Consider the following 23,741-nt stretch of genomic DNA (forward strand, 5'->3'; position numbering starts at 1 on the left):
AACTTAGTCTTTAACTAACCGTCTAACATCCTGGTACTGAATTCCCAATTCCACTCTTTGGTTACAAGTCCAGAAACGTTAACTGACTATGTCTGGCTAGCCCATTGATAGATCTTTAAAACCGGTAACACTACACGTTTATGTGCAAAGAGAGAAGGAGACTGAAAGAATATATGTAAATGTTAACCATAGTTATATCTGGGTAGTGACACTCTGAATGATGTGTTTCCTTTTATATGCTTCTTTTAGGTTTCCAAGTTTTTTTGCATTGAGCACATACTCTTTTGTATGAAGAAAAATAAAACAAAAATCAAAATGACAAACCTAGACCCAGAAAAACTGCAGCTCCCACCTACACTTCTCGGCCTGTTTATTCTCTTACTCAGATAAAGAGGATTCTTTTCCCTCTGAGTCATTCTTCTCCTTCCTCTTTGTTTCCATGTTGTATTCTTTCACCGCCCCCTACACTTCTCCCTGTGTTCTCTTCACAGCCTTCATTTCTGATGAGAAGGAAATGGGCTGCTCTTCCTAATCCTGTTTCCTCTCCTAACCAGCTGCACGGAGAAAGCCCCGGAGCACGACTCCCTCGCAACTGCAGCCCAAGTGGAGATGATGGATAATTACATCAGTCTGGCTGGGAGCGTGACACCTGCTATACACAGGCGGCCATGTGTGCGTCCGGGTTCAGGGTTTCAGCGTGGATGAGGCTACTTCTTTGCATGGTTAGACTATAAAGAAATGGAGTCAAGGCCAGAACACAAGGATTCATTTTAGTGTCCGTGGCTGGAGGGAGACACGACAACGGCCAAACAGTATGTGTCTGCGGCCAAAGCCCATTTTGATTTGCTGCATTCAAGAAAAGATCCATTTCACTATAAAGCTGGTACTCTTGGCCTGGAGGCAGTTTCTAAAAGAGGTGGTGGAGGGGAGGGTCATTCAAAGGTCATCCACCAACTATGGCTGACAGTGTGCGGGAAAAGCCAAGTTCCTTTATCCTGGGAATGGCTGCAAGTCTCCCAAGGGTCCATATTTCCTACTGCAGACACTGGGGAAAGCGGCAAAACGTAGAAGCCAAGTGATTTTAATGGTCTGCAGGGCAACGCCATTATTTCTACCCCTGGCTCCCACATGCGTTCATCTGCTAGCCTCATTGCTTTCAGAAGCGATGATTACTAATGAGGATGCATTTGATGATCAAATTAATTACGGGCAGAGCAGGAGCTCTAATGGTGAGCTGAAGCCTCCCAGAATTAAACTTTATTAGGGCTTCTCTTTCTCGTCCCAGAAGTGAAGAGATTTCTTTTCACAGTTCAAATTTAATAAATAAAAGCCACGTGCGTGTTACTTTCTTCTTGCTAGCTCTTACTCTGCTAATGTAAAAACCACATGAAGGGCTGTGACATAGTCAGAAAAGAGGCAATGGGTTTTTTGCCAAAAATATTTCTCGCAAGCAAGGAGCGCCGGAAGGGCAGAGCTTCCCCATGTCCTGCTCCCCTGGTCACCGTGGCCCTGAAGCCCCACTTCTCTACCTGGTCCACTGTGGGGAGTTACGGGGTGACAGAGAGAACGCAGGGGCCGTGGTCAGCCAGGCCTGGGCTGGAAATCTGACTCTGCCGTGTCCATGCTGGACCCAGGGCAAGTCACTCGTCATATCCGGGTCTCGAGTTCTACCTGAGAAGCCGGGATAAGCGCATACTCCTGAGACGTGAGCGCAGAGTGGAGTAATGAAGGAGTTTTTGAGAGTAAACTGGGGCGAACAGGTCCTCCGGCTGTAAGGGGCGGAGAAGCAACAGCGCTGGCCACCCCAGGACCAGGAACCTCAGCTCTGGATTTGTTCAGACTTACCCTGCAAGTCCTGAGTCTTCTCTTAAACCTCTACGTGTCTTCACGTTGGCCCCAGGAAAGTGGCGATTGCAGTTTGCATTTGCAGAACAGCTTTTCCAAATGCGTTCACATACATCACCTCATTTTACGGCCACAAATGCTGACCGAGGCTGGCAGGGTCCATTCTCCAGATGCAGAACCTGAGGTTCACATAGGCTGATTTGTACAAAGTTGTGCAGAAGACGGCCAAGCTGGAAACCCTCTCCCTCCTACTGCTCTGGTGTTTTCATTTGCTTGGGCAGAAGCTCGGTGCTGCTCACGTCCATGAAGGCAGAGTATCTCCTTCCTTATCTGAAGGTCTCTGTCCAGTGAAAACGGCAAGATGCCCATGGTCCTCCCTTGTTTGAAACTGCTAAAAACTCAGGGCGGTTTCCTCTCCATGAGCTTCACTTTTAGTCCTTTGTATCTTGTCCGGAGTCAAATGGGAATGTGCCTTAGTAACTCCTAAGCCCCTAAGCAGATGTCAGGTGCGATCATTTCAAACGGGTTGGGCTTTGCAATGTGAAGCCCTGAGCCAAGAACCGGAGCACTGGTTACTATTTCTCGTTCCAAATGTCCCCAACCATCCCTTCAAGAGTCTCACACTGCAGTGGGTACAGACATTCTGAGAAGTGCCAGGGAGTGTGATCTGCAAATGTTAGAAAATGCACATGCTGCCACCAAGACAGCTGACATTTAGCAGCCAAAGGGAAGAGGCACTGAATTATAAATGAGGATTATCATCACCATCACGCCGGCTGCTATGACAACGCATCATCCCAAGGTACTGGTTGAAGAACAGGTAGAAGATGAAATGACAAACTCTGGGGTGGTTAAGGAAGGACAACCACGGTAGACCCCAAATTAAGCAGCATTGTGAACCTTGATATCCTGCCCTGGAACCTATGTAAAGCCACATCTGAGAGACGTACATGTTTTTAGGATTGTTCTGATTCTAGCAAAATAGCAAAGACTTTTAACATGAATGTGGGAAATGCCTTGTGAGTTGTTTTCTATTCAGAAAGAAAGAAACTTCATCTGGGTAAGTTGAAATAGAACAAAATAAACATGGATTATGTCTCTGCAGCCACAGCTCGTAAAAATTCCAGATATGTGTGTGAATATGTCTTTGTGCATACATATATTTTTTGAACTGTTTTTTTTTTTAATAAATTTATTTATTTATTTATTTTTGGCTGAGTTGGGTCTTCGCTGCTGCACGCAGGCTTTCTCTAGTTGTGGAGAGCGGGGGCTAATCTTCATTGCGGTGCACGGGCTTCTCATTGAGATGGCTTCTCTTGCTGTGGAGCACAGGCTCTAGGCGCGCGGGCTTCAGTAGTTGTGGCACATGGGCTCAGTACTTGTGGCTCACAGGCTCTAGAGCGCAGGCTCAGCAGTTGTGGCACACGGGCTTCGTTGCTCCGCGGCATGTGGGATCTTCCCGGACCAGGGCTCGAACCTGTGTCCCCTGCATTGGCAGGCGGATTCTTAACCACTGTGCCACCAGGGAAGCCCCCCTGTGTCACGTTTTTAAAGAACCCACTTAAAAATCCAACTTCTCTCTTGTTATTACATACTGCAGCCTCTTCCTGTCACCTTTTCCAGACTATTTATCTTCCTTTTCTCCTCCCTTAAACCCCTCTAATTTGCGGATCTGCCTCCTCAGTCTGAAGCGTCTATTACCTAAAATATGCTGCCTTAAGTTCCTATGTTCCTGCCTCTTAGACATTCAGAAAATGTGCTCACTGTTCTTCCCTTCCCTTGTTTCTGGAAAGCCAGAATAACATGTAATATTCTTCCCCCACCCCCTCCCCGGGCACCATGCTAACCAAGGATTCATTCAACAACTGGATTAAGCTAAAAGCCCCTGAAACAGGTTCTTGTTCAAAATGTCAGACTTGGTCCATGTGTGTTTGCTTTTGCTTTTCCCTTCCTCCACAGGCAATTAAAATGTCTGTCAGTGATTAAACTTAAAAGAGCAGAGCGAATGGGAAGGGAATTCCATGGAGTTCTTAGTGGAGGACAGACTCTGGCCTTTGTGGAATTCCCAAATCTCCTCAAAATGTAGCCTGTCAGTCAGCGAACCACCAGGCAGGAGAAGGACTCAGCTGTGGAGGTGACCTGGACGCAGCCATCAGTAAGCCACACGGAGTCCTAGAAAAGTGACCCCAGCCCTTCATCCCCGATACAAACAGGCTACCACGCATTACCTCCCATGAGAAGGAACCTGGAGCATGAAAGAGACGGACGGACACACAGAAACCAAACCACCAGTCCTGGAATAAACAGAAATGACTCAGGAACAATAAGAATTAAAAAATTCTAATTAGTATTCTCAAAAAGATTTGAGAAGACACTGCAACCAAAAAATAAGACTGTGTGAAAAGACAGGAAACAAAGAACAGAAATAACATTTGCAAATAAAATAACATGATTATCAAATAGAAACTTCAGTGGGAAGGATAAAAGATAAAAGCTTAAACAGATACTATGAGAAAAAGGACAATGGGCACAGAGCATCAGCCTCGTAGGTCCCTTATATGACTGCTGGGCATTTCAGAAAGAAAATGAAAACAGAAACGACAAGTGAACAGTTATCAAGAGAACAGAGAGCCCGTTGCATTTACCCGTGTTATCTGTCTGCAGCACCTCGCCCAAGTTCTTTGTAGCACCACCTGTGAAGGCCACGGGGAACAGTGGGCTGCTGGCCTTTCTAGGATTTTCAAACTGTTTAAGGGACATGCTTTTTTTCAGAAATTAAAAAGAAATTATCCAAAGTTGTCTTGGGTAAGTTCATTTTACCTGTCTTCCCCTAAAGTTTTCTGATGATCAAAACCACCGCCACCCCCAGCAGAGGCACCACCCCCAGCACAGCCATCATCATCGCAGTCCTTGATATGATTCCTGCTGCCATAATAATGATCCTGGGGGCTTCCCTCGTGGCGCAGTGGTTGAGAGTCTGCCTGCCAATGCAGGGGACACGGGTTCGGGCCCTGGTCTGGGAGGATCCCACATGCCGCGGAGCAACTGGGCCCGTGAGCCACAACTACTGAGCCTGCGCGTCTGGAGCCTGTGCTCCGCAACAAGAGAGGCCGCGATAGTGAGAGGCCCGCGCACCGCGATGAGGAATGGCCCCCGCTTGCCGCAACTAGAGAAAGCCCTCGCACAGAAACGAAGACCCAACACAGCCATAAATAAAATAAATAAATAAAATTATTTAAAAAAATAAATAAATAATGATCCTGACTTTGACATGTACACGTGAGACTTCATTACATATGAAATCAGGAGGGGAATCGAACACAAACTTTTCACTATCTCTAAAAATGTACTTAACTAAGCAACCGAATCATTTAAAGAAGATTTCACAAGAGATGCTTAACTTCCCTTAAGTGGTCAGACGCACTCACTGATGTTCTCGTTTCAACACACTTTCATTTATTTCTTAATATACATCCCAAAGACCAATCCTTGACCAACTTTTGGCAAAACTAGCTGGGGTTACTCTTGTATTTTAAGAGAGTAACATTATTGTATTTCTCTGTCCTCTTCTATAAAATTAGTCTAGATTAGCTTCTGTAATACAGAGAATCCCACATCCACTCCTCTTTGAGCATAAGGGAAAAAAAACAATTACTTAATTTCTAAAATGGTGTTGATCGTAATAGTCCTCTTTCCCTCAATTTCTTTCCCTGGTCTCCCTTGCTGAAAATTGTCAAGACAGCTGACTAGCCCTGGTCTTTAATAATGGCAACCCAAGAGTGTTAGAGAGTTCTACGTGGGCTAATGGTTTACTGGCTTAAGACAGCTGGTCTGCAGATGACATTTGCTAACAGCGTTAAAGAGCATCAGCTGGAAGCATGTATGAGGGACCCTTCTGCCATAATCATCATTAGTCACTCGCAGTTTTATGACCAGCAGCTTAAAATGGTATCCTCTTACCATCTAAATATTTACCAGTCCTATCAATTATGATTTACACATGGCTTCAAAAAGAATTCTGGGGCTTCCCTGGTGGCGCAGTGGTTGAGAATCTGCCTGCTAATGCAGGGGACATGGGTTCGAGCCCTTGTCTGGGAAGATCCCACATGCCGCGGAGCAACTAGGCCCGTGAGCCACAACTACTGAGCCTGCGTGTCTGGAGCCTGTGCTCCGCAACAGGAGAGGCCGCGATAGTGAGAGGCCCGTGCACCGCGATGAGGAGTGGCCCCTGCTTGCCGCAGCTAGAGGAAGCCCTCGCACAGAAACAAAGACCCAACACAGCCTAATAAATAAATAATAATTAAAGGTGTTAATAATTTTAAAAAAAAAAAGGAAAATAATTCTGATTTTTAAGTTGGTTATTTAGAAATATGACATACTGACTTGTCCTCGTGAATAAAAGTACAGATCCTGTTTAAATTCAGGTATGGTTAAAACCATAACGAGATACTAATATACACGTATTATAGTGGCTAAAAAAGACAGAGTAAAACAGAACCAACTGGCCATTCCATGTGCTGGCTGATAAGGATACAGAGCAATTGGAATTCTCACGTAAACCCTCGGGAAAGCACAATGGGACAGACACTTTGGAAAACAGTTTAGCAGTTTCTTAAAATGTCAAACACACTTACCATATGACCCAGCAATCCTACTCCTAGGAATTTACCCAAGTGAGATGAAAAATTATGTCCAAAACAAAGAGCCTGTAAGTGAATGTTTATAGCAGATTTATTCATATTGGCCTCAAACAGGAAACCACCCAAATGTCCATTAACTGGTGACTAGATAAACAAAGCATGGCCCTTCCTCACCATGGAATGCCATTCAGCATAAAAAGAACGAACAACAGACACATACAGCAACACAGATGAATCCCAAATTCGTTACGCTGAGTGACAGAAGCCAGACTCAAGAGGTTGTATACAGTACGATTTCACTCATATGACTTTCCTGAAAAGGCAGAACCATGAAGGTAGAAAACAAATCAGTGGTTGCTGGGAGTGGGGTGGACTAAAAAGGGGCATAAGGGAATTTTGGGGGGCGGTGATGGAATTATTTTATATATTGATTGTGGTAGCGATGGTTACATCAGTGTATGAATTAGTCAAAACTCACAGAACCCTCAAAAGAGTATTTTTACTGTGTGTAAATTTTACCTCGATCGACCTAAGAAAATAATTCAGTGTGGTAACCTGAAGGTAAATAAGAATTTCAAATATGGGTATGCTTTTCTTGGATACCTAAAGATATAAACGAAAGCCCACGACCTTACTCTCCCTGTGGCAGAGACAGGTTAACTTTGTTGCCAGCTTCAGATCAGGTTAAAGCTACCATGTTACCATGGATACAAGCTATTATTTCCTTTTGTGTGAAACCTCTAATATTAAACTGTGACTCACATGCAAGGCAAAGGGAGACTAAGAAACAACCAGACAAAGTCACCTGAGGCTTTTTCATTTTTCAGAACCCTGCCCTTAATGTTTCCTCCATGAACTCATGAGAAACCATGTGAAGTCAGTGAACATATCCTTCAGGGATGAAAAGAAGAAAGGTTAGAAACTTTTTGGCTAAACTTGAAGGCAATTCTAAAAATTTTATGCTAGTCTTAAGGCTGTTAAGACTGTTTATATTCTTCTGTTTGTTGCAGAAATAATTTCCCCTATATGGATTGCTAAAACAATGACATACGAGAGACCAGCCCTCTCCTCTATCTGTTGACTTGCCTGGGAGACGATGCTTTTCTGATTTATAAAGTGGACAGAGGGCAGATTGAGGGTGGGTTTTAAAGTCAGGAGAATTCTTTGCAGTGGGGCTCAAACTGGCAAGTTGTGGGGATTCACTCAAAGCGGGTAAGGTAGAAAGATGACTCTTAAATAAGCACATATATTTAAAAACTATATTAAAGATGTGCTGCCACAGTGATCGCCATGCATCCACCTAACGACTAGTGAAAATGAAAATCATAACTGCTGCCTTTGAGCTAGTGCTTTCCCCGTGCTAAGGAGGTGCTACGCGGACCCCTAGGGCATCACCTCTCCCCACACCCTGCCCTGCTCTTTATGATCCAAGAATCCCAAACAACCCAGAGCTCCCCAGAGGCACCAGGCGAGTTCTTGCCTCTGTGCCTTTGTCCATTCGTTCCTCCATTCAACAAACATATTTTGACTATCTACTCGTGTCTGCTGTTGATTGAATTGTGTCCCTCCAAATTTATATGGCGACGTTCTAAAGCCTGTACTTCAGAATGCAAGCTTATTTGGAAACAGGGTCACGGCAGATGTCATTAGTTAAGATGAGGTCATACTGGAATAGTGTGGGCCCCTCGATCCTATACAAATTGTGACCTTATAAAAAGGGGAAATTGGGACACAGGCACACACGCGGGGAGAAGGCCACCTGAAGATGAAGGCAGAAAGCAGGGTGATGCGTCTACAAGCCAAGGAAGGACAAAACTCGCCAGCAAACCTGAGGTAGAAAGGGGAGAGTCCGGAGCAGACTCTCCCTCGCCACCCAGAGAGGGACCAACCCTACCAGCACCCTGCTCTTGCACTTCTAGGTCCAGAACTGTGAGACAGTAACTTTCTGTGGTTTAACCCAAACCAGAACAAACCAAAACAAACCCCCAAACAAGATTCCCCCCAAAACAAAACAAACACGGTAAACTACATTTCCTACGGACAAGGAGATTCTGCAAATGTGTGAGAAGCCGCGAGAACGGAACTGCTCCTTTAAGGGGCTGGAGCTCAGTGGGGACGCACAGCGGGGCTCCGGTGTGGACCGGGGCGGGGCGCTGACACCCCTGCATGCTTCTTCCTGATTGGCTAGCTCACCCTCACCTCCTGACTTCTTTCAGATTTGAATCTTCAACCAGCTTAAAGGTTTTTTTTTTTTTTTAACATCTTTATTGGAGTATAATTGCTTTAAGACGGTGTGTTAGTTTCTGCTGTATCACAAAGTGAATCAGCTATATGTATACATATATCCTCATATCCCCTCCCTCTTGCGTCTCCCTCCCACCCTCCCTATCCCACCCCTCTTGGTGGTCACAAAGCACCAAGCTGATCTCCCTGTGCTATGCGGCTGCTTCCCACTAGCTGTCTATTTTACATTTGGTAGTATAAAGACGCAGACGTTGAGAATGGACTTGAGCACACGGGGAGGGGGAAGGTCAGCTGGGACGAAGTGAGAGAGTGGCATGGACTTATATATATACAGCTTAAAGGTTTTTATCAACTTTTCATGCAACCAGAGTCATCTTTTCTGGAGGAAAAGAGGGCCCAAGGCATGAGGTATGAGAGACGGCCAGACGCTCCTCGTCCTGGCAAGGGCGCCACTCACCCGCAACGTGCGGACAGATGGACAAGCCCCGGGAGCTCCCCGGGGCAGCTGTTAACACCGATTTCCAAGTGCGGGGGCCTGAGCCCCGCCTGTAATGACATTTTCCTGGCTGGTTCTGACCTCTGAATCTCGCTGATTTGTCTAACACACACTGTGAACATCAGCGAGTTAGGACTCAAAGCCAAGACGCCAAAATTGCTTTTAAATGGCAGGAGATGTTGAAGACAGAATTTCTGTGACTTGGTCATTAACTTGTTTATATCCCGATCCACGCTTTTTTACATCCCTTCCTCTCAATTATTTTTTCCCTGCTTGGCGGAGGTTTCAGCAGCAGTTACCTCTAATCATTAAGACACTTCTGTAGGCAATTCAGTCTCCTGCTCTTAGAGAGCAGCCAATATTGGTGGGGGAATTTGAAAAAAATATCCTACTCACTATATAATTGCCCATCGTCTTGCTTATATTTTCCTTGTTTATAGAAAACAATCTTTTTTTTTTCCAGAAAAGAGCGGTTAGATTTATATATTCAGAGGAGTAATACAAATAACCATGTGTGATGATAATTTAGGCTACATTATTCTAAGATAACTCACACACCTTAAGGGTATCACATATCAATCAATGTTTTCAGATATAAATCCAGCTATGACTCTTTGATTCTACCCTCTGCTGCCAGTGCCCAGTTTTTTCCCCACCCCCTCAAGCCCTCATTTCCCACAGCCCACGTTCCTTCCGCTTCCTCCAAAGCCCACAGCTTCTATCTCTTTCTTACATGAGCTGGAAAGACCCAGCTTTAACTTTTGAGTGTGCCAGGATGAAGCCTGTCGATCTTGAACAAAAGCAGAGATGCTGGCCTGTTTCTGAAGTTTGCCTATCACCCCAAATTCTAGTGCTTCTTCCATCCCATCAACAAACATTTCTGAAATACAGAGTGTGTTCAGAGAACCGGTCTACATCCTAAGTATCATCCAAGAGAAATGGAAATGATACAGTTCACGCATTCATCGATCTCAAAAACAAACTCGCCACGCTTTTGTAGAAATCAGTGTGCCTGCTTTTAAGTTGAGAAGTTCGAAGATTACAGAACACTGGTGTCACAACTGGCAAGGCTTTTCTGACCTTTTGCCATGAGGCTAAATTTTATGTATGGAGCTTTCAAAGTCCTAGATTCTCTTCCTTGGCTTCCCACTTCGAGGGTGTAGTGCTTCAACCTATTTCTTTAGCGTGGCTTCTCCCCTGACCCTCCCCTTCCACGGTCATCAGCACTTTCCTGACCTAGCCACTTTCTGCTGTTCTTTTTTCTCCTCCACCTTTCCCAGCAAACAGCCGCCACTGCATACACACGTCCCTTTCTCTCGAAAACAGAGACACCAGTGTGGGCGCAGGTACCTGTTGCATGCCTTGCATGGTCTGCTGCAGGAACTGCACCTGCTGGTCCTTGGTCAGGTTTTCTTCCGTTCGAAACAGCTGCTCTTTCTCCTGCTTCAGCAGCTCCACTTCGTTCCTGTAGGCGTCTAGCTGCCACCGGAGGCTGTCGTTCTCTTCTTTAAGCGCATAGGCCTGGGCGGCCAGGGCTGAGGGGCAAACAGAATGAGTTCAAGTGAGTGACCTTCTCGCTTAGATGGACAGCCTTCAGTGCGAAGGGGATTCTAAACCAGATTCTTAATGTTTGTACCCAACCCAAATGAGCTACCCTGGGGTGCTTTATTTTGCAGCTGGTGAGCATTGCTTCTTTGGGAATTTTTCGCTATTCTGTTTGTCCTGTCTTATGTATGATTGTGGGCACAGGATTGACTCCTTCCAGATTCTTGTCTCCTGACCTCTTCCCCGATCCTAGGCTCCCTCTCAGAAACTGATCCGTGTTGCTAGGTCATGACAGTGCTCAGAATTCCAGGCAATCGTCGTATCTACCTCGTGGCTGTCCTTTCCCTTCCGGCAGGACGGCTTAGCTCCTTGGAGGGGCCACTTTCTTTCAAATTATCAGCGGCCCCCCCAATGGAGGCACGCAGCCACAGCTGCCCAGGGGAGCTGGGGACTGACCCCCACACACACTGTTCCTTCCTGCTCTACTGCCGGGTCAGACCGACTGCATGAGTCAGTCAGTTAGTTAGTTCCCTCTGACTCCTATCAGAATGCTGACCTGGTTCCATCTGTTTCACCAACAGATTCCTACCCTAATACTCCTTCCTGAAACCTGACATTCTCTACGTGCAGATTCAGAGCTCACTCACACCTCCACCTGACTGACAAACCGAGACACTTAATTCAGGGTCTGACGCATCTCGAGGCTCCAAAAACAACGGAAATGGAATAAAACAGAGTGAATGGTTCAAAACAAAATTGAGGATGGCGACTCCCTTCCCTAGTTTCCAGCTTACTGTTTGGCGGTCTCCGCAATAATCACAATAGCTTTCTAAGCACTCGCTACATAATAGACGCTGGACCATGAACTAACTCACTTCATCCCCCCAACAAGCCTCTGATGTGGGTACTGCTCTTAGCCAGCCCCTCTTTACAGATGAGAAAAATGAGGCTCCGGGAAGTTAGAGAACTTGTCTGATCCCACAAAGAGAGTAGCGTCAACAGCCTTCAAACCCAGATTGGGCTCCAGAGTCCCTGCTCCCTGTCACTGGGGTATTCTGCCAGCCAGATGAGTTTACTTCTTACCAGACTGTTTGAAAAGAACTCCAAATGCTCCCCCTCTACTTTCTCACCAGTTTCCCATACTTTCTTCCCCCCTCCTTCAGAAAATCCGTTCTCTACTTTTGTAAGCAAGAGAAAAGTGAAGGTATTTTAAAAACTTGTTATCAGAAGCTTCTTTAAAGAAGTAACTTCTGGTTGGTAAGGGCATGGCATGGAGTCCCTGTCCAGCAGGTTCTCGGTCCAGGATCATTTCCGCACCCCACACCATGCCCAATCCCGATCCCAGAGCCAACTCGAGGTCAGCCTCTCAGATGTTCCACCCACACATTACCGTGCAATGGTGACAGATCTGTACGGAGGTGCTCTGAAACCCCAGTGAGTTCTCTCCTTAAATATCAACCATCAAATTACGTTAATAGGAGTTTTATAGTTGAGTGTTTTATGGTATTCTACTTTGCAAAATGATTATGTACAGTACACACTGAAATACTAATCAAATAGAACATGCAATTAACCAGAAAATTCCCTACCTCAAACCATCAGGGATCAATTAGTCGACAAGCAGTTACTGCATATGTACTCCATGCCCGAGCCTGTCTGGGCATCTTGGATCACAAGACAAGGAGACAGAGTATGTCTCTTCTCTCAAGGAGCTTGAAATATAATAGAAACCAACACGTTTGAAAGGAACACACTCAAAGCAAGAGAGAAGAGCCTGATGCCTGGCATATAGTAGGCACTCAATAAACGTTGGTTGGATACATAAACGAGTGACTAATTTAGTGTCAAGGTTTATGGCAAGAGAATCCATCCTACAGGAATTCAGAGAAGAGAAAGGAAAAGGCAGACTGGATTAATAAAAGAGGGCTTTGAAGGGTGAAAGCCCAAGAACTGGGGAAGGGCACCTCACTCAGCAGCAAGAGCAGAAGCAAAGCCCAGGGATGAGAACTGAAGATAGAATATCTGGGGCAGGACGCAGAGAAGCTTGACCAAAAGGCAAAGAGTCTGTCTGGAAGCAGTGAGAGAAAGGTGAGCCATGCCAGGTGACGAGAGAGGCTGGAGGTTCAGAAGTCAGGCTGGAGAGGTGGGATCAAATGGGGAGGCCAACTGAGAACCACTGAAGGTGCCCAGGTGGCAGAAGGACGTGATGAAATCGGTGATTTAGGAAGATTGGTTTGGCAATGGTGCATGGAATGAACTGAAGGCTGAAGAGGGTGAATAAAGGAAATTTTATTTGGTGTATATGTGTGTGCAAAACCCAGGAACTGCCAATTTTACAGTTTTCAGGGACTGACATAAAAGCGGAAACAACCCAGGGTATACCCAGGAGTATGAGCTAGTGCTTTTTCAACACTGCGCAGCCCAACTTCAGATCTTGTCCACACCCTGAGGTACCACCTCCTGACAACTCCGTTTACCAACCCCTAAGGAAATGGTTATGAGGCATCATTTAAGAGAGGGATGTTGTAATAGGGCAAAATTACAGAAAATGCAAATGATGGAAAAAGTGTTGGCGCTACAGAAGCACATTACTACATTTCGTAGCATTCAAAGACACTTAAGTCATTTCCTTAGGAAGCTCTATCTGGCCCTTTCTCAATTCAGAGTGGCATTTTTATTATCATAACTGATAGCAGGTGTTTGTGAAGAAATCGATTAGTATGCAGGGATGGAAATCACATTTTCCAAACGAATTGCATAGTCTGCAAGATATGCTGAAATCTGTGTAGCAAAATGCAAGCAGCTATAAAGCATGTGCCAGCAACATTATTTCAATAAATTGTCTGAACATAAATACATATAGGGAAGTGCACCATCCATTATTTTAGGGCTTCTCTTATAAGCCTGTGGAATGGCACTGCTGACATTTCTTATTCTTGGCTTAAGCCAAGTGACCACTGTTCCTACCAAGTAGGATGCAGTGTCATTTGCATTTCTGGAATACGAATGTGATATCATCATATGAAAAAAGATTAAAAAAAACCCAGCAGCTGTAACTCCATCCCCTCCCATCCCCTCCCAAATCAATACCATAGCCAATCCCATCAACGTTTTTATAATTGGGGCATATAACTGATTTTCATTCCTTATTAAATAATTTCAAGCTTGATATTTGCAAAGAAAATGTTGGTTACTCATGTGGCAGCAAAGTGGTTTTCTTCTAAAGGGTGAGAAATTATATATTGACTCCACTTAACTTCTGGTCACCTGTTTGTAAACATTATTCAGCATGATGCTGCACGGATCCCCCCCTCAGATGAAGCTTCCTGGAAGCAGCTAGATTATGTTTCTTGGACCAGAGCTCTAAAGGAAACAAAATCCTAATAATTTCTAACTTAACATCATTTCTCAGTGTATTCAAAATTCAGAAACTTGAAAGGACCACCCTTTCATTTCTCTCTTTCTCTCTTTTTCTCTTTCATTCTTTCTAGGACACTGTATTAAAGTAAACAGTTTTGAACAATGTATACTCAAGCTTCTGCGAAAAAACTGACCCCTGAGAGACAGCACAACCAATCCACTATTCAAATAAGCAGAAGGATTAAAAATAAACAACAGTATGCATCTTTTTATAGGAATCCCTGCAGACTGCACTGTGTTCCAATAAATAGAATATTTAGCTAACATGTGGATTACCAGTTTTCAATACAATTTTAAAAAAAAGAATACAGTGAGATACTTTAGATGTAAACTATTCTGAACATAATTGAATTTTCCTTTGGTGATTTTAAAGGCACTGCTGAATCCAGGGATGCCCCTGGATTATCATTCATTCATTCACCAATCAGCTATTTATAGTGAAGCCATGTGAGGACAGCTGTGGCCTCCACGAGGGGAAGGCCAGTGTAGGCATCAGTTTATACTTGCTCAGGACCTTAGAAAAATTCTGTTACAGGGATTTTCTGATTGGATCAAAACCGAAATAACGACGTTGGAAAAACTCTGCTAAACAACATTAAATTCCATTTCAAAACTTAGCACTAGACTACTAAAATTACCAAAGTGTATATAAGTTGATCCAAAGATTAAATTGCACTGCTGAAGAAGAGGCTTAAAGGCATTACAGCATCTTGCTGCACCCTTGACTAGATCCTATATAAACCATTAGTCTTTGTATTAATTATGGTCAGAGTGACCTCCTCTGTCTCCTCCATTACTTACTGTGTTTCCATGGGAACAGATAATGGCATGCTTACCTTCTTTAAGTAAATACTCTGGTGAAAGCCTTGAAATCTCTCTCTTTGCAGCCTAAGCCAGCCTCAGAAAAATAATTAGCCCTATATGAAAATATGTAAGTTATTTTGGGTTATGTCCCTGTAAGCTGACAGTATGTTAATATCTCTTTCATGCTCAGGCAAGATGCAACTAAATAATCAAACACTTTAACATATTGTTTCTAACAATATCTGGATTTCTCAAAAACTGTCTTAGTGTCGTTGGGGGACTCTGTGTTTAACGTCCCCCCCCCACTTTGCCAGATGTCCTCCTGAAATGCTGGGAGGACGCTGCCCAGCTGTGCATGTCCTCCCCACGCGCAAAGAATGTCTTTTTCAAGGTTTTCATCAGCTGCTGCCCAGAAAGGCACTTGTGCTGAAAGGTCCAGAACCCAGGATGACTGACTGGATGGGTCTGAGACCTGGAAGATACGGCCACCATATCAGCTCGCCTTCCAGCCCCCACGGCCTGGGCGCTTAGGGACCGTCCCCAGGCTCCAGCTGCCTTCCTGCATTCCGCTCCTCCTCCCGCAGGGGGCCTGGGGTGGGGGGTCCAGTGGCTCTGCTGCGGCACAGACAGCACACTGTGTCATGTTTTTCTCTGCTGAGTGAAGCTTGCTCCTGAGAGGTGACTGGCCCAGGGGCTGCCATCTGACTGGTCCTCACCGATGCAGCGTTGAGGGGGGTGTGAAGTGTACCTTCTGTTCAATCCCTCATCACCTTCCTGCTGCCGGAACGGGCCTGGGTCTCTGAGTCATCACGTGGAGGAAAGGTGCCCACAGACCAAGAATATCTGCTTTGGACTCTACTGTGCCCAAGAAATAAACTTTCTTTTCTTTGGTAAAGACACTTGAAGATTTGGAACTTCTTTGTAAAACAGCTGGCATTACTCTAACCCAGAGTTTCCCAAATATTGGCTTGAATCAGAAATTCCTGGTGGGTGGGTTAAACACGTATTTCTGGGCCCCTTCTCCAGAGCTTCCAATGGGGTATGTCTGGGACGCAGCCTAAGAATCTGCATTCCTCCAAGCTCCGAGTGGTGCTGATGCTGCCGGGGCCGAGACCACACTTGGAGAGCGGCAGCTCAGGCCACGGCCGCTTCTATCGCCCGGCTTCTGAACTGGAGCTGCAATTGGCTTGTTTGGACAAATACATCTGACAGCACCACAGGCTCAGCCTGGCATTCTGGTTCCATTCCCCGACCTTCTGAATGAGCCTCAGCCCCATGCGCAGCACCTGTGAAGGCAGTCCTGCCCCAGCCCTATCTCCATGCCCCAGCCACCTCCTTATGGAGGGAGGGGGAAACCTGGGCAAAAGGTACAGTCACGGGCTTCCCTGGTGGCATAGTGGTTGAGAATCTGCCTGCTAATGCAGGGGACACAGGTTCAAGCCCTGGTCTGGGAGGATCCCACATGCCGCGGAGCAACTAGGCCCATGAGCCACAATTGCTGAGCCTGTGCGTCTGGAGCCTGTGCTCCGCAACAAGAGAGGCCACGATAGTGAGAGGCCCGTGCACCGCGATGAAGAGTGGCCCCCGCTTGCCGCAACTAGAGAAAGCCCTCGCACAGAAACAAAGACCCAACACAGCCAAAAAAAAAAAAAAAAAAAAAAAAAAGTACAGTCACTACTGTTTTCCTTCCCCCATTTTCCCCCAATAACAGTAGCAGTAGCAGCAGGAGTAGCCGTAGTCATAGGAATAGTAACAGTGGTAGTAATAGCTAATAATTTTATGTGCCAGGCAACGTTTGCACAATCTCCTTTCGCCTTCCCAAAAACATGATAAATACAACTATTATTTTTATTTTCCAAGTGATGGGACTGAGTTTGAGAGATGTGGAGGTTTGCACAGCTGGCTGGAGGTGCAGGGTTTATCCTCCGCAAGGGGGATTCCAGAATCTACACTCCCTGACGTGATGGCACTGGGGTGGCCCCTTGCAGGTAAGCACTGCAGCTCGAGTGCGAAGGAAACCAGGGACCCTGCTGTGGGACCTGATCAGCTCCTAACAGAGGCAAACATTCCCTTGCTGGGTCTTTTTGGGGACTGTTCTGCAGGAGAGGGGCTCCACTATGGAGGCAGAGAGGATGAGCCTATTCTAAAACGAACACATGTAGATCTTCTGCAGGAAGAGTCTGGGAATGAGCCATACAGAAGTTAAACTCAGGCTTCTGGAGCCTTGAGGCCTGACTTGATCCGCTCAGGGATCCCGCCTTCTATGCTGTGTCCCCCTCCTCTGAAATGGCTGCACTGAGACCACCGACCACTGAGCTCCTGGGCCTCGGCCGGTTATTAAGGCTCCATGAATTGACCATAAGTGGGTGGGTTCATTTCTGGGCTTTCTATCCTGTTTAAATCCTATTCCATTGATCTAGATGTCTGTTGCTGTGCCAGTCCATACTGTTTTGATGACTGCAGCTTTGTAGTATAGTCTGAAGTGAGGGAGCCTGATTCCTTCGGCTCTGTTCTTCTTTTGGAGAAAACTCTAATTTGAAAAGATACATGTACCCAATGTTTACAGCAACACTATTCACAACAGCCAAGACATGGAAGCAACATAAGTGTCCATCAACAGATGAATGGATAAAGAAGATGTGACATATATACAATGGAATATTACTCAGCCATAAACAAGAACGAAATATTGCCATTTGCGGCGACATGGATGGACCTAGAGATTCTCATACTAAGTGAAGTAAGTCAGACAGAGAAAGACACATATCATATATCACTTATATGTGGAATCTAAAAAATGATACAAATGAACTTACTGACAAAACAGAAATAGACTCACAGACATAGAAAACTTATGGTTACCAAAGGGTAAAGGGAGAGGAATAAATTAGGAGTTTAGGATTAAAATATACACACTACTATATATAAAATAGATAACCAACAAGAACCTACTGTATAGCACAGGGAACTATATTCAACATCTTATAATAACTGATAGTGGAGAAGAATCTATAAAAAAGAATGGGTATATATAGTATAACTGATTCACTTTGCTGTACACCTAAAACTAACACAACATTGTAAATCAATTATATTTCAATAAAAATTTTTTAAAAAAGGCTCTATGAAGAGAGCCGTGTCCAAGGACTCCGCCTGGTCTCAGGAGTCCCAAAGGACCAGTGTTCCAGTGCCTAACCCACCCAGCTCCTCTACGTTCTGCTTTTCTAGGTGTCCTGCGCCTTCAGCTGGAGTAAAGGCAGTGAAAACCCTTCTTCCCACAGATTCCCCAGGGTCTGAATAGGCTCAGGAAGGCCCAGGACAAGCACCAGATGACCCTCAGGTGACCAGACAAAGCACAGGGTCCTTGGAATGCTGGCATGTAGGTGTCCCCCCAGCGTCCAGGCACAGAGCTGGAGAGCATCAGAGATGCCTGCTGCACAGTCTCTTGCTAGACAGCCTCTCGTGGTCCGGATGAACTATAATCAATCTGTTTTCCAGTAACACCTGTATCGCCACTGAAGCAGCAATTTTCCTCCAACTGCTGGCAGAAATTCCTTCAGCTGCAGTTTTGCAGGATTATTATTATTACAACTTAGCATTGACATGACATTTTCTATTTGTAGTCTGTATTATAGTCTGAGCATTAGCTGTGATTAGGGAGAGCTCACCAGAAGCACAAGGCAGGGTCTATTTCCATCTTTGTGTGAGGCCAGTGGAATAAGGGTAATTTGGAGAGTGCCGGTAAGCTGGATCTTGTTATTATAATGGCTTAAATGCGAGTCTGCAGGCACAACCGGCAGCAGGTGACTCAGGAAAAGAAAATCCTCTGTCGCCCTGTCCACAGAGCTCCTCCTAAGGAAGCGGTCTGCACCGGTGGCCGTGACCGCGCGGTGCCTCTGGGCCACTCACGCTGCTGACAATTCACCTCATTCATGCCTTACCGCTTTTCCATTGATGTTATTATATCTAATACCTCCCCCAACTCTCCCATTGTCCTCGGAGGAAAGGAAGTGAAGGAAAGAGGCATGCTCGCTTCTTCCAATAGCAGGGTGCCTGCCATTGAAAAGGTTGAAGGATACTCTGCTGGGTGAGGGATGCCCTGAGTGTCCTCAGGGAAGCACAGCTGCGGTGAGTCCCGCAAACCTCGGCTCAGAGCCTGCTCTAGGCAAGCACACCCGCCTGACCTCGGGGCTCCACGCCCAGCCATGGGGAAAATGATGCAGGTATGGACGTGGGGAGGCCACATACCTGCTCTCCCCACCCCGAGCCGTGGTGGTCAGACCGAGGAAGAGGCCGGGAAAGGAAAGCTGGGGGTGGGTGAGGCTCCTTTCTGAAGAAGGCAGGGCGGGGCTGGGCCTTGAAGTCAGGCTCACACTGTGAAAAGCTGCAAGGAGTGGGAGTGGGGCTGTCCCACCGTGAGGACCACTTTCCCAAAGGACCCTGCCGACTCCAGAAGGAGCCAGTGACCAGGAGACAGGGCAAGATGGGTGCAGGGAGGAGGGGAGGCTGGGTTGCTGAGGGCCCCATGTCTCGGGTCCCGGCAGCAGACACATCGAGAAAGGCAATTCCCCCCAACTCTTTTTTTTTTTGCTTAGGCTTCAGTTTTCTTTTTCACTTGCAGTCCCTATTTCGATTTCCAAGATGCAGGTACAGTTTTTTCTAACTCTCTGAAAGCTTTAGAGAGTCTTTTTTAGGGCCATCAGACTTAGACCAAGATACGTCACAGAATGGCACGGGTCTTCAGGAACAGCGCCCCCTCCCTGGCCATGTTCCCCCTCACAGACAGCACACCTCCCCGGGGGACCGTGCTCCACCCTCGCTAGTGGTTGGTCTCATCCAAAGAGAGTAGCTTTAAATAGCAACCCTTCCCCCGAAGGCATTACTCCTCTCATTTCTCCTTCGGCTGCAATGCCAGGGCCGGGCCGACACCTTTCTCTCCTCCAACTGGCAGATTTCCTTCCTGTTTAACAAATGGTCACTTCCAATTTTCTTCAAGAAACCTTCCCCTCAAGGAGTGATGTTTTTCTACTCCTTCTAAACCCCTAAACACACACACACACACACACACACACACACTCTCTCTCTCTCTCTCTCTCTCTCTCTCTCTCTCTAACGGCTGCTTTCTACTACATAAAACATTTCCCTCTGAAATGTGCAGTGGAGGTCAGCCCACACCTGAAGCATGTTCTCAGTCCTAGGCATTGCCCTTTGCAAGGAAGAGCGACATTTCCCACAAAGCTTTTAAGACACCAAATACTTGGGCTAACAAAGATGAGTTGAATAGAAAGGCCTTCTCTTCCCTTGGGTTTTGTGCCGCACACAAACTCTATCCAGTCCACAGAGTGGGAACCAAGGCTGCTGGGAAGTGGTGGGCAGTGAATTCCCCTCCCTACCAGCCTCATCACCAACGCTGAGACTGGTTTATTTAAGCCCACGTGTTTGTGCCCGGCATCAGGGAAGAAGATTCCCATCCTCTCTAGATGCATAACCAAGGCAGAATGACACTGGTATGAAAAAGTAACTGGTGTCTCCAGGCCAGCAGTCCTCGAAGTTTGTCCCACACACAGCCTCCATCTGTCCCACCTTGGTATCTCATATGTGAGAATTCCTAGACCCATCCCAGACCCTCTGAATCTGAGTTTCTGGAAGGGGGGCCTGAGGGTGTACATTTCAGCAAGTTTCTGGAGTAACTCTAATGCACACCGAAGTTTTGGAACTTCTTCACTAGCCTTTAGAGACCAGATCCCCACTTCTTCATAACTTTTTTCCGGGCTTGTGTTTCTTTCATTATTTTTTGACGCCTGCTTTCTCTCAGCCTTTTCTAAAGACTTCTCTGTTACTGAAAGGACCTACTCTTCTCCAGCTTTTACCATCCGACACAGCCTTCCAGGGTTCTCTGCCATCTGCCTTGCCTTCTCACATTTCATTCATCTATCTCCCTGCTCCTCTCTGAACGCTGGCTACTGCCTTTCCCGTGATGATACTGTGACTGAATGCTTTCATAGATCCTCCAGGCAGTGTCTCCAAAACACATTTTTCTGACCTACTAGATGTGGTTGTGTATTACTTTTCTTTGCAGCCATCTTTCTGGAGAAAGCTCGGCTGCAGCAGGTTTGTGGCCTGCACCCAGGAGAGGCTGAGCTATGCCTCCGTGCTCTGTGGGAACTAATCACCCTCGACCAAGGGCCCTTGGACCAGCCTCTCAGTGGAGGAGAGGAGGCCCTTCCTGCGTGCACGCTCTCCCCAGACCAGTCGCTAGGTCCTCTGAGGCTTTTCTCTTTGGCAAATGCCCAGGCATCCCTGCTTCTCTCTCTCACCACTGATGGATGAGAAAACAGTCCTTGGCTATTCTCCTAGCATCAGAGAAAAGCAGGGACTCTGTCTTTCTGCATCCAGCCTACTTTAATTTTTCCCTTTCCTCCCAGCTAGTCTTTTTTCCAATTAACCAAAGGATACTTGGATGCGTCTCGCACAGATATTATGAGGGGGGTTCTCCACCCGTGTCACGCACGCCATATTTAAACGAATAAACTACCTCCCTTTCATTTCTTCTTTCTTTGGTCCTTTATCATCGCCCATGTCAGTCACTTCCTCTCCACTAATCATTTTTATCTTCTACTTCATTTTAATTTTCTTCTTGTTCTCATATTTTGTTACCTTACCTCTACTTGTTTTTTTTTTTTCTTCTTTCCCACCGATAATTGACAGCCATCGATCTTCATGTCACACGCCAGTGGTTTCCAATCCTTTGTGCATCAGACTCGTCTGAGGAGCATTTTAATAACACAGATGCCTGGGCATTGACCCCCAGGCATTGGTGTTTGTTGTGTAAAGCTTCCCAGGTCTTTCCTGTGTGCAGCCAGGGCTGGGAACTACTCATTTTACCTTTGTTACTGCTTAGCAGTATCCATTCTCCACATTGTCACAGTACCATTTGCAAAATGCCATGGAAACCCTTAATTGGTTATTTCTTACAACCTCAAGGAAACCCTCTTAGGATGAGCCTTATGTTACTGCTAAGAAAGGGAAGGGACATCATTTGCCAAGCCACGCTGGAAACAAAACGAAGATCCCTCAAGGGGCCTCTGACCTCATCTGGTTCAAAGTTATTTCTGCACTCTGTTTGGTGACTCTAAAACCTCTCTTCCAGGGACACCAATTCTCACTCATGTAGGACACTTTCTCAGAGCTTTTCTAGTGGTCTGACCACCTCTCTTCAAAAGAGCGTCAAGGTGAGCTCGGCGTTCCTCAGTCAGGCCCAGAAAATGGGAAGGAAACTTGGAAGGAAGTCTCTCAAAAACTTATTTTCAGAACTCTTGATTTCTTCTCCACTTGGATGGCTCCAGCTCACATTTGTCAACTGGACACCTCTTCTCATTACTTCTTCCCATCCCCAGAGCCTAAGTGCGACAAAATCCTGCTTTGACAAACTCAGAGTCCTTGGACAGGGAAAAGTGCATGCATTTTATAAACTGTCTGGATGGCTAAATTATAGCAATTTTTCCCTGGGAGAGAGTTGTTCGGATATTAAAACCCGCTATACATTGAGTACGATCATCTTTCTCACATCCCCATTAAAAAAAGCAGTTTTTGCTTTGTTCATTAAAATGATTTGCTTTTGGTTTCTGAAGAGTATACTTTTTCGGGTAGCAATGTCTTATTCTTACTGGCAACTCCTTAGAATCCCTCTGCAAGGGCTGAAGCCCCAGTTCAGCGCTACTAATCAGATGCTAAATGCTTTAAAACAGCTCTACCCCTTTCTCTAAGTGAGAAATAGTGCTGTCTGGGCAAGTTTAGGAGGTGACCTTGATTGAATTAAAGAGGTCGGGGATGGAACAGACTTCAAATTCATATTCAATGATTTTACAGAAATGACTTCCCTCCAATTAAGCAGGAATTAGCATGAAATATTTTGTTTCTGAAAGGGGAAAAGAATTCCTCTGAGAAAGCAGCTCTCTCGTTACTAGCTTTTTATTGAACGTGGAGGAGAAGGCACCACGGATGGTTTTATATCAAGTGCTTTGTTAACTTGGTGCTGATGACCCGGCATCAATTACAATATTCCTTAGGAGCCTAAATGTTATATAGCTGGGGAAAAAGGTTCAATTTAAGTTTTGATTTCTATTTCAAAAGCCCAAGGACTTAACAACTTTCGATTAATTAAAAAAAAAGCTATACTTTCCATGTGCAATCATTTCAATGTAGTTCCAGGAAAAAAGGTTTCAAATGTTAACCTTACTTATTTCTTTGTTGTTTCCCCTTTTAGCTCCATCCTTCACCTTGCCAAGTCCCCCATCTTTTAATGACCTGAAAGAACATGCCCGTCTTCCTGCTCTGAAGAGTAACATGGTCAGTACCGTGAGGATGAAATAGGTAATTTTTTTTGGTGTAAGCTGCAAAAAATATCCTTCAACAGATTAAAAAAAAAATAGTTCTTCCTGGTTTTCATTTCTTATCCATTCATTTAATGAATTCTTGTCTACCTACTGTGTATAATGCAACACGCTGGCCATTCAGGGAGGAAAAGATCCCGAGCTAGTCTTGAAGGAGCAGATTGGGTAGAAGGTCCTCCATCTCAGCATGTGTTCACCTTTATTTGCTTAAAACAAACAAAGAAACAAACAAAACCTACAGGGTTGGTAAGAGTTCAGATGAACAGATTTACACCACTTCTTCTCAGATACTCTCAGCTCTCACAGCTCTGCAGGTTAAGAGTTTATCTGCTAGTTTTGGCTCTGACTTCTGAG

At 45.6% G+C, this 23,741-nt stretch overlaps 1 protein-coding gene across 8 annotated transcripts in view; it reads right to left on the reverse strand.

Annotated features, from left to right (window-relative positions):
• The window catches only part of ENOX1 (ecto-NOX disulfide-thiol exchanger 1), a 614,655-nt gene that overhangs the window by 88,254 nt on the left and 502,660 nt on the right, over positions 1–23,741 (reverse strand). For all 8 annotated transcript variants that reach the window (XM_057532923.1, XM_057532921.1, XM_057532924.1 and 5 more), the window contains one exon: positions 10,576–10,760. In XM_057532923.1, the coding sequence (XP_057388906.1) occupies positions 10,576–10,760 (185 nt within the window). The remainder of the gene's footprint in view (positions 1–10,575; positions 10,761–23,741) is intronic.

Source organism: Balaenoptera acutorostrata, chromosome 18 (assembly GCF_949987535.1).
Source record: "Balaenoptera acutorostrata chromosome 18, mBalAcu1.1, whole genome shotgun sequence".
Taxonomy (NCBI): Eukaryota; Metazoa; Chordata; class Mammalia; order Artiodactyla; family Balaenopteridae; genus Balaenoptera; species Balaenoptera acutorostrata.